Genomic DNA, 10,893 nt, shown 5'->3' on the forward strand with positions numbered 1-10,893 from the left:
TACACTTTATTTTCCAACTTCACCTCAAGGCTTAGAGTTCGATCCTTCCTACCTATTTACTAAAACTTTTTTTTTAAAACTGCCCCCTGCCTCTGACACAAACACTCGGACAACGATTTTATTAAGAAGTTTTAGGGTTATTACTTCGCTTATTCTTTTGTTTTGATTGCCCCCATAGCACACACACCTCTAAACACCCGGGCAACGCCGGGTACCCCTGCTAGTCTATTATATAAATCTCAACTGTCTGTCATCGTCTGCATTTGTGTGTGTATGTGCGTATGTCCGCTAAAAACTTTTGACAGATGCATAAAACAATAACAAAATTAGTATCGTTAGAAAGATTGGTCTCTCGATCGACAAATATCCAAAAATTAACCAAAGACATTCATTCTTTGACTGTCAACTGGGCTACTTTTTACAAGGACTTTTTCCGTTGACATTTTTGTAAAGTCATCATATGCGTTGCAATGATTGGCCTTATTTTGAAGGCCGTCAATGTCGTTTGTTGTGGTGGGTGCAGTGACTAAACCATTCGCTTTTATTTCACTTCCTTTTGCTCTTAAAGTTACAGTCAGGATTCATCTTCAGCGATAAATTAATCTAGCTGGCTATGAATATCCTTTTTCTTTTGTCCTCTCTTTTCCCATTGGTTAATTATTTTATTTTATTTATTTATTTATTCGATCCTATTAATATATATATATATATATATATATATATATATATATATATATATATATATATATATATATATATTGGGGGGGGGTTACAAAATTTAATTGTATAAAAACCAAAATTATTTTTAAACATGACAAATTCAAAAATAAAATTGTAAGGCTAGCTAACTGATTTTGAACCTCTCTCAACAGAGCTAAATCGAGGTTAGGAATTATTATAAAAAGATAATGTACAATATGGAAAATATACTGAAGAAGAAAAAAAAGGGGTGGAGGGTCAAATAGAAACCACATTAAGTTTTCAGAGACCTTTTTGTTTACAAAGAGAAGGTCACAAAGACAATGTAAATATTTTGTAGGATCTTCAGATGAAAGGACTTAATGTGGTTTGTATTTAATTCCTACCCTCCCTTTTTACTTTCTCCATTTTTCATTTTATTTTTTTAATTGTAATTCCTAACAATTTAGCTCTGTTGAACTAAGATTGAAGGACAAATTTTGGACAAGAACAAAAAAAAAAGATTTCAGGAAAACAAACGTTGATTACTTCAGCTTTACTATAATAATAACTAGGGCTATGACAAGAGTATAGTCTTATCATTATTTTGACTCTAGCGTATATATCCAACACAATTAGATACAGTTGATCAATCGAGAACCACTATCAATAATTTTCCACACTCTTTATCTGTGTCTAAACCTAAATGTAGATTCCATGAACAAAGCTTCTTTCTTAGAACTGCATGCCTGTGGAACTCTCTTCCAATTGCCTGCTTTCCAGCTGACTACAGTCTGATTGTCTTCAAGTCCAACGTAAACAAGTTCTTGATGAACCGCCCCCCCCCCCAAGTAATCCAATTTACAAAATTTCCACTACTTATGTTTACTATGCTTTAATTACATTGACTAATGTATACCCATTAACCCTTATCCTCGATTGGCCCCAGGGCCTTGATAAGTGGTGATTCCTATGTAAAAAAAAAAAAAGAATATCAATCAAGAACCACATTACTCTATCTAAAAACATATGATATTAACTGATATATACTCGAGAGTCAAAGTAATGAAAAGAATATGCTCTTGTCATAGCCCTAATAATAGGCTATATAATAATATATATGTGGTATCAATTTGCACACCCATTAAAAAATAATAATAGGCTATATAATAATATATATGTGGTATCAATTTGCACACTCATTAAAAAATAATAATAGGCTATATAATAATATATATGTGGTATCAATTTGCACACCCATTAAAAAATAATAATAGGCTATATAATAATATATATGTGGTATCAATTTGCACACTCATTAAAAAATAATAATAGGCTATATAATAATATATATGTGGTATCAATTTGCACACCCATTAAAAAATAATAATAGGCTATATAATAATATATATGTGGTATCAATTTGCACACCCATTAAAAATAATAATAGGCTATATAATAATATATATGTGGTATCAATTTGCACACTCATTAAAAAATAATAATAGGCTATATAATAATATATATGTGGTATCAATTTGCACACCCATTAAAAAATAATGTTGCTGGGTGCGAAAAAATTGAAATTTTACTAATTTCAAAATGAGTTATTCCAAAATCATCACAAAAAAAATTTGGTCATTATCGCTGATTTAAACAGTTTTAGAAATCTATTTTTTTTTAATTTTAATTTAGCGAATTGTTACATTTTTTAAAAGTGGCATTTGTTTTATGCATTTAAAGAATATTTAATGTGCATTTTTTCATAAACTGAAACACTTCATTATTTTCAGTTCCTTCTTTTTCCGACTCTTGTGTCAGTTTGAAACCTTAGAAAAAATAATGGAATTCTACGACAAGTTCACTCCAAATGTAAGTGCACTGATACTTTGATTTTTATTAGTTTTTTTTTTTTAGTGTTGATTATTTAGTATAGTATTAGTATAGTTAATATTAGTATTAGTTGATTTTTTAGTGTTTAGTGTTGATTATCTTGGTAAAACAGCGTTTTATTTTTATCTTTTATTTGTGTCTTTTTTTCTCGATTTCTTCTTTCAAATACACAAATAATGCTATATAATATATAATACTATTGATGTTCGTTCTTATTTTCAAAGTAATCAACAAACAAAATATCTTGCACATCCCAAAATATTGAGTCCAAAGCCTTTCCTGCTGATGTTTATATCACTTTGCATGGCTTTCATCTCTTGCTGTCAGTCATCAGTAAAACTCCAACCTCTGTCCCATCGATGAAATGTTGCATCCCTGCGCCTATTTTACAAGTATTTTAATGGAAAGTGCACCAAAAAAATATAAACCTTTTATGCCCCCTCGACATAAATATTCCCGACTAACCTGACAAGCAGCAAAATCCCGCCCCTACACTGTAGATATCACTAAATGCTGGAAAGCCTTCTACTCAAATAGTTTCTTTCCTTGAACTGCTTCTGGGTCCCTGAGTGTATTGACATGCACAAGTTCAAGTGTAATGTAAACAGACATCTTGCTGCTCAACTCCCTACACAGTATTCCTACAAATTTTATTCCAAATAGTAGCCCCTTACATCCAAGCGGCACTGTACCTTGTTTGGGTCAAAAAGCAGTAAATAAACAATGACAAAATATCTTGCACATCCTAAAATACTGAGTCCAAAACCTTGTCTATTGATGTTTGTGTCATTTTGGATGGCTTTCACCTCCTGCTGTCCATTCAGGGAAATAACGAAGATTAACTTTTACAAATAGGATAAGTGCTTACTTTTAGCTAATTTTTATTTTTAGGTGTTTCTCAATGAATTTCCTCATTACAAAATTGTACATGCAACTAGGGACTGCTTGTAAATTTAATTTCTCTTGATACTTCCTCCTGAAGAGGAAGCTGGTTCAACCTGCTTTAAGGTGAATGCAGAAAACCAATGTTATAGCATAACATTGATATGATTCAGAAAACAGCCCGTGACATTAACTGTATTTTTTTTTTTTTTTACTGTAGAGCCCTCGCTTATGAAGGCACAGACGCCACTCAAGGATAAGGGTTAATGAATGTCAGGTGAAACAATAGCATGATGATCGGTGATGGTAGAAATTGGGTAGAAATTAATTATTTAAGAGGAGGGTTCAACAAGAATTTGTTTACATTGGACTTGAAAACGACCATGTTACAGTCAGCTGGGAAGCCGTTCCACAGTATTGTGTTCCACAGATGAGCAAAAGATAGTTGAGATTTTTCCAGATAAAAACCATAATTGCAGCTTTCCAGAAACCAAATTTAAATCATGCATAACTTCTGATTAGTCAGACCTACAGACTTCACCACCTGCCTTTTATAAAGGATAGACTTTGTGCTAAGCTTGATGCCATATCATTAGAATACCATCTCTCATCTGCAACATGCTCTTTTTTTCTTTTTTTTTTTTAAATTAATGTAGAATGAAATAAGTGATTTGGCAGAGACTTTGTCCCTAGAAGCAAAAATAAAAAATAATTTTTTTGTTTTAAATAAACAAAGAAAAAGAAGTTAAGATACAGATGAGAAAAATATTCAGAATTAATAAAAAGAAAAATTCAACTTGCCTACAGTGAATGCTGCTGGCATATTACAAAACTGATGAGAATAATATTAATCTGCTCGCAATTAAATATTTTTCTGCAGTTATTTTAAATATAATTATTGATATTAAAAATTAAAATGTAACAGAACATTTCTGCTGAGTAAACTTTCGTATATTTTCTTTGCAGATTTGGACGCCAAATTATATGGGAATCAAAGACTTACTCCAAGCGATTGAACTTCATGATGGTCAAGAACATTTACCAAGGATTTGGTCAGGTTAGTTCATCTGTAACGATTATAACAATTCTGATATTCAAATTTCTTTGAATTTGAATATCAGAAATTATTTGGATTATTCATCTTAAGTGTTGTTTTCACAAAGTTTCGGTTCATGAAAACTCCGACCTTCTTTCAGGTGTATCTTTTCAAGAATCTTTTTGTCAAACTTGAGAATCTACACAGAATTTTGAATGGAACCCTTTATTTAATCCACGGAGTAGCATGCTGTCATCCTGTTAGCCATGACTGGATAGAAGTTTTAAGTAATTCACAATTGTATAGTGTCGCCTGCACCGAGCATTGAACCTTCAACCTCCAGAAGAGTGTAATTTTGCAACTGAATTTTACCAAGTACTTTATCCACTATTCCATGAGTCCTTGTGAACTTTTACCCAGTCATAACTGATGGAAGAAAAGCATGCTACTCCCATGGATTAAATAATTTCGTGCAGATTTCTGAGTTCGAGAAGATACACCTGAAGGAGGTCGAAGGTTACACAAACGTTATGAAAAATAACAATCAGGATGAGAAAAGTAATCCACACAATCCAAATAATACAAATTATCAATCCCCATCTCAAAAATTTAGAAGCATAATTTCAAATTCTTTGTATAATAAAAACGAATAGTTAACTTGTTTTGTAGTTTGTTCTCGTTCCATCAGCTATGATCAGGTAAAAGTAATTCTTAATTCTATTCTCACCAGTATCACCTGTACTTATTATGTGATTATTACTTAGTACTTTTATCTGTTGCATGATGGGTACTTGCGGAATGCAATTACGGATTACTTCTACTTACTCATGGTTGAACAAAAACAAACTAGAAGAAAAAGAAGAAACAACAACCCTAACCCACTGTTAGAGAATGGATAGAGAGAGAGAGAAAGAGAGAGGGAGGGGAGGGAGAGTGTGAATTATAGTGTAGACACGTTGACCGGAAGTCAAGATCAGCTGATTGGATTGTGTGTGAGTCATGTGATCAGGTTAGCTGAATCGAGGAGATTTGCTTGGGACTTGGAAGAGAGCGGACGGCTTCGCTGTTGTCTCCTCCCCTTCGCTGGGGTGGGGGATGAACGCTGACGTGGTAGAAATAAGACCTAGAAAATAAAACAACACAGGCCAAATTCACTTTCCAATCTTCTGCGAACAAACTGGAAGGTGAATAAAAAAAACTATAGAACCAATTTCTTGTCTTGGAGTGAAATAAATCTTCGTCCCCAAAAACAGGTATCAAGTCTCCTTCCCAGACGAGAATTTCCAGATGGACCAACAAAATGGCAGAAGGTATGTTCAAATGACATATCACACACATATTCACACTTAACAGCATATGAACATATGTAATAGAAAAACCACTAGACGATCACACACACAACGACATTAACTAAGATAATTAAACACTCAACCTTTTATAAATAGACACGTTTTAATATATTATCTCCATTCCAATTTCAACCAATATACAACAAACGCTCATTTTATGATACAACAACGTAACACCACTAACTAACCCTATTAAACTGGATAAAACAAAGGGTTTCATTTGAAATCATGTACAGATTCCTTAGTTCAGCATAAACTAAACAGGGATCGCACAGGTTTGAAAAGACCTTGAATTTTGAGCTTTGTCTTGAAAAGACCTTATTTCTATTATTACCTTGAAAAAGGCCTTCAAAATATGGACAATATCTTATATAGGGCTTGAAAATCATATACTTTATATTCGGTAAAAATTGATGTCGGAATATTAAAAATAAAATTGAAATAAATACTATTAAAATACTTTTTTTAAAAATACTATGACAATATTTATTAAATATTGAAAATAAAATAAAAATAAATACATTCTTCTGAAATTGCATTATTATTATTATTTCTGGTATTGCAAATACAAAAGTTATTTTCTTTTATCATGTTTATGGAAGTAGCTGAAATGAAATTCAAAATTGAAATAAAAACCATTAAGAATTTTTTTAAATATTAATTAAATTATTAGTTTTTTGGTTTATTATATAATTCTTTAAATATATAAAAAATTGCTTTTAAAAGTTGAATTTTGTCTGAAAAAGGCCTTGAAAATAGATATTGAAAATCTGTAGGAACCCTGTTCCAGAGTTCAACAAGATAGATCTGAAGAGAGTTGGAGGAAACATTGTGAGAATAGCATCCAAGATGAGAAAAATATACAAATTATTGTTTCTATATTTTTTTTATTTGCATATTCTGTTGGAGATTTATTTGATTTTTAATATTTTTCAAATTCTAGATTTGATGTTTTTTGAACTTACCAAACGAGAAGAAATCCTAAACACTGTTTTTCAACTGATGGCTAAAGAAAACCGACCAGAGGTAAGAAAACAATAATAATTGATCCCTATCAAATGTTTTGTCAAATACAGTTTGAAGCACAAACATAATGGATGCTATGCCGTTAAAAAATACTCAAAATCAATTTATATTACTGATTGCCCCTCAAATTTAGAGGTGCTTATACTGCTTATACATAGAAATACACAGATGAAATAAATTAAAAACAGTTCAAAATAAATTAACTAGAAAACTTTTTGATATATCTAGAAGTGTAAGCCATGTTTAGTTTCATAAAAGTTTCAGATGGTTTGTTGTTTTAAACAAGTCTTGAGAGGTGACTGGTTTGCAGTAGACAGTTCCACAGAGCAAAATATTCTTACCGTGTCGAGATGGGGGGGGGGAAACATGTGAAATTGCTTCAGAAAAGGTTTAATATTTATGAAGCAATTCTGGTTTCTGATTGGTTGGTAGCAGAACGTGAATTAATTTGATTCGTCAGTTCCTAGCAGCATCGTTTATAAATAGAATCATCCGACTGTGTGGGATCATACCACATTACAAGTCCAAAATATTGCAACAATATACTTACATATTAGGCAAAAATAGATATCTGCACCAAAAATTATCGAAAATTATCAAGTAGAATTTTAATTAAAAATAAACATCAGTTTTATTGTATTTTGTCGATCCGCCATTAATAAGAACGGATTTCGCGTAAAACTGGTCTGTCATTTCTATTTTGAACTGTCATTTAATCAAGATTGGCAAAATATGATAAAACGGTCATAAAATACGCTTAAATATGATATTTTAATTTGTCCAGATTTCGTATATATTATTATTGACTCGTCATTTCTAAAAATAAAAAAAAGTGGTTGGCATCAACTAGAATTGAAACTGGAAGCACAACTAGTATTCAAAGCTGGTGACGTTACCACTGTACCAACGTGACATGCATATGAACTGATTAAAAATTAAAAATAAACTAAGATGAATGTACAAAATATATTACGATTTTTTTCACTTTTGACCCATTTTTGACCCCTTAAAAACTATTTCAACCAGACCAAAGAACGGTCCATAAAAAATCCAATCATTTGAGGCCCCTAGTGCCGCTCTGCAACTTTTAGTTTCGGAAGAGATAGAGTTTGAAAATATGGAGACAGACAGACAGACAGACATACATATAGCCTTTAATATATTAGATTAAAATTCTACTTAATCATGTTTCTTTTGGTGAGGTTATTTAGTTTTACTTGATATGTGAATAGATTGAAGAATTTTTACTGGGAATAAGGTTGTAATCTGTGCTCCATAATTGTTTTTGGGGTTCATTTTTGTTTATAAATTATTTTTTTACCACTTTATTGTGATAAGAAACAACGACCCTAATCCACCAACTTTCATCCTATTAAACTGGTCCCATAAAGTGACAAAAATTAAATATTGTTAAAAATGAGTTTTATTTTAATGTTGAAGAAATTCAAAACAAATAAGTTATATAATCGAGTCATATATTCTGGGTCATTTTAATATTTCTAACCCATCAATGCTTCCAATAAAATGATGTAGATTGTTAAAATATCAACTTTTCTCATACTTCTTCATCCAACATCCAGGATTTGAGCTTAGTAACTGCCCAGACAACAAAATACAGACAGTAAAAAGAAAAATAATTTTTTTTTTTTTAAACATGATACTTATATTGTATTAAACACAAGTAAAAATTGCATTCCTGTAAAATGTTTTTGACTCCTAATGGGGGTATGAGATGAATGGATTCGCCAATCATTTTTATAAGCACCGGCTGTGCTAAACAACCAATGAAAACATTTCAAAATTATTATAAAAATTGCTGAATTTTGGATTCAATCAGTTCGCCGTTAACTACGCCACGGACCGCATTTGATTCTTGGCCACCATTTTGGTTACTGATCTGAACTACACCTCCATCTTTGTTCAACACAATGTCTCAAAACTTAACAATTCCAAATAAAAACTCTTTAATATACTTATGTCTCATGCAAAAATAAGTAGCCTCACCCAAATTTAGGAAAAAATTATTGAGTAGAAGTTTAATTAAAATTAAAAATTAGTTTATTCATATTTTGTTGATCTGTCATTTAGTATTACTTGGTTAAATGACAGACTGACTTATCTCCCCCTACTTTATACGAATTCTGCTCTTATCAAAAGCTGAGTGACAAAATCCAATAAAACTGATTTTTATTTCTAATTGAAATTCTACTCAATAATTTTCTCTAATTTTTCGTATACGAGTTACCTATTTTTGGTTGATATGTAAGCATATCAAAGAGTTTTCTTATTAGTTTATTTGGGATTGCAATTTTCACTTATGCCTAATACTATATAAGCACCAAATGGGTAATTCTAGTCATCTCTGAAGATGGAAATTGATTCTGAAAGATTTAAGATTAAATTAAAAAAGAAAATCGTTAATGTTTAGACAAAGCTGCCTAAAAAGAAAATGGCTGCTGAGTTTTTAGAATGCATCCAATAAGTTTTGTAAAAGATGATTTCATGTTGACTGAAAAAAAATAACAATATTTCAACTGGTTAAGAAGCTGTCTGACAATTTTTAAATAATTCAATTCTTGGAGGTGTAAAATCTGTAATTTACTATGCCTGTTGAACTGTTATTCGCAGTCAATTGATGGTTGGAAATGGAAATGTTCAAAAAATGGATACGAACATCTCTTTCTCTTTTTTTTTTATAACAAACTTTTCTTATAAACAGTTATCGTTATAATTTATATGTGGTCTAAGGATTTCTTTCAGTTTTTACATAAAACTCGAACTCAGTGGCCATTTTCTTTCTAGGCTGCTGTGTCTACACATTATAAAAAAACTCTTGTATTGAAAAGGCTTTGAATTTTTAATGATTTTAATATTTGCTCTCTTTAAAATACGTTATACCAATTTCTAAAAAGATTTTTGTGTGACCTACTTAAATTTTGTGTTATGGAATTTTTGAAATGAGGATTTATAATTTGCATTATTTTGGCTATTAGCAGCTGTGTTTCAGAATTCATAATGATGGTCTAATTCATTTAAAAATGAATTCTATGCATACAAATCTGTGCAACAGTTATTTAGGCATGTGTATGTAGTGTGATGATGTATGGAAGTGATACATGGCCAGGAAGTGTTGATGATATGTGTTGCATGGTGAGAAATGATATGGGATTCATATGATGGATGTGTAATGTGAATCTTAAAGACAGGCTTAGTTCTGATGCGCACAGAGGAAGATTAAATCTGGACGGTATAGGGAGATGTGTGCAGAAGAGGAGATTTTGATGGCATGCTTTTATTGGAAGAAATGGATGAGAGTTCTTGGTTTAGTAGATGCAGGACAGTTTACAGGGGAAGACTTAGGAAAACATGGGAGAAAGTGATAAAAATGGACTTAAGAGAAAGAGGGATAAATAAAGACCTGATCAGAGATAGATTAGTTTGGAAATCAATTTCTTAAAGCTGTCCAATGCATACCAAAGTATCGAACAGATGTTTTAATCAAATATGATGCTTACATGCTAAACTTTGTATAAATAGAGCTAAAATAGCAATAAAATCTTAATTAAAAAAAGACTGATAGCTTTTCTTTAATCTCTCATATTTTTTTTAAATACAATTACAGCTTGTGGAACAATTTGCTGACCTGGCGATAAACATTGCTGATAAATGGTTAGAAGACATTGTTTCGGATATGCAGCCATTATTTCTGTAAGTCAGACATTTTTAATTTTACATTAAGAAATTTTTTTTTAATTTTTTATTTCGCTCTTTTTCAACTAAAACAAAGCATATTGCCACTTGAAACATCAGGGACTACTTTTTGGAACTGTGGGGAGTTGAGCAACGAGATGTCTATTCACATTGCATTTAAACTTCTGCAGGTTAGTACAATCAGAGAAGCAGGAAATGGAATGGATTCCAAATTCTAGCAGTACAAAGGAAGAAACTGGAAAGAAGAACATAATTTGATAAAACTGTGCTAAAAAAACAAAAAGAACTTCTTAAAATTCTGTACGGATTGGGAAGTTT

The 10,893-nt window shown here is 31.2% G+C and overlaps 1 protein-coding gene across 1 annotated transcript in view; it reads left to right on the forward strand.

Moving 5' to 3' along the window:
* LOC145242150 (small ribosomal subunit protein mS39-like) overlaps positions 1–10,893 on the forward strand; it is an 87,163-nt gene that overhangs the window by 53,936 nt on the left and 22,334 nt on the right. The window contains exons 17-20 of the mRNA XM_080105129.1: positions 2,472–2,550; positions 4,420–4,510; positions 6,782–6,864; positions 10,487–10,572. Of these exons, the coding sequence (XP_079961255.1) occupies positions 2,472–2,550; positions 4,420–4,510; positions 6,782–6,864; positions 10,487–10,572 (339 nt within the window). The remainder of the gene's footprint in view (positions 1–2,471; positions 2,551–4,419; positions 4,511–6,781; positions 6,865–10,486; positions 10,573–10,893) is intronic.

Source organism: Euprymna scolopes, chromosome 21 (genome assembly GCF_053919585.1).
Source record: "Euprymna scolopes isolate OS-2025 chromosome 21, ASM5391958v1, whole genome shotgun sequence".
NCBI classification, from domain to species: Eukaryota; Metazoa; Mollusca; class Cephalopoda; order Sepiida; family Sepiolidae; genus Euprymna; species Euprymna scolopes.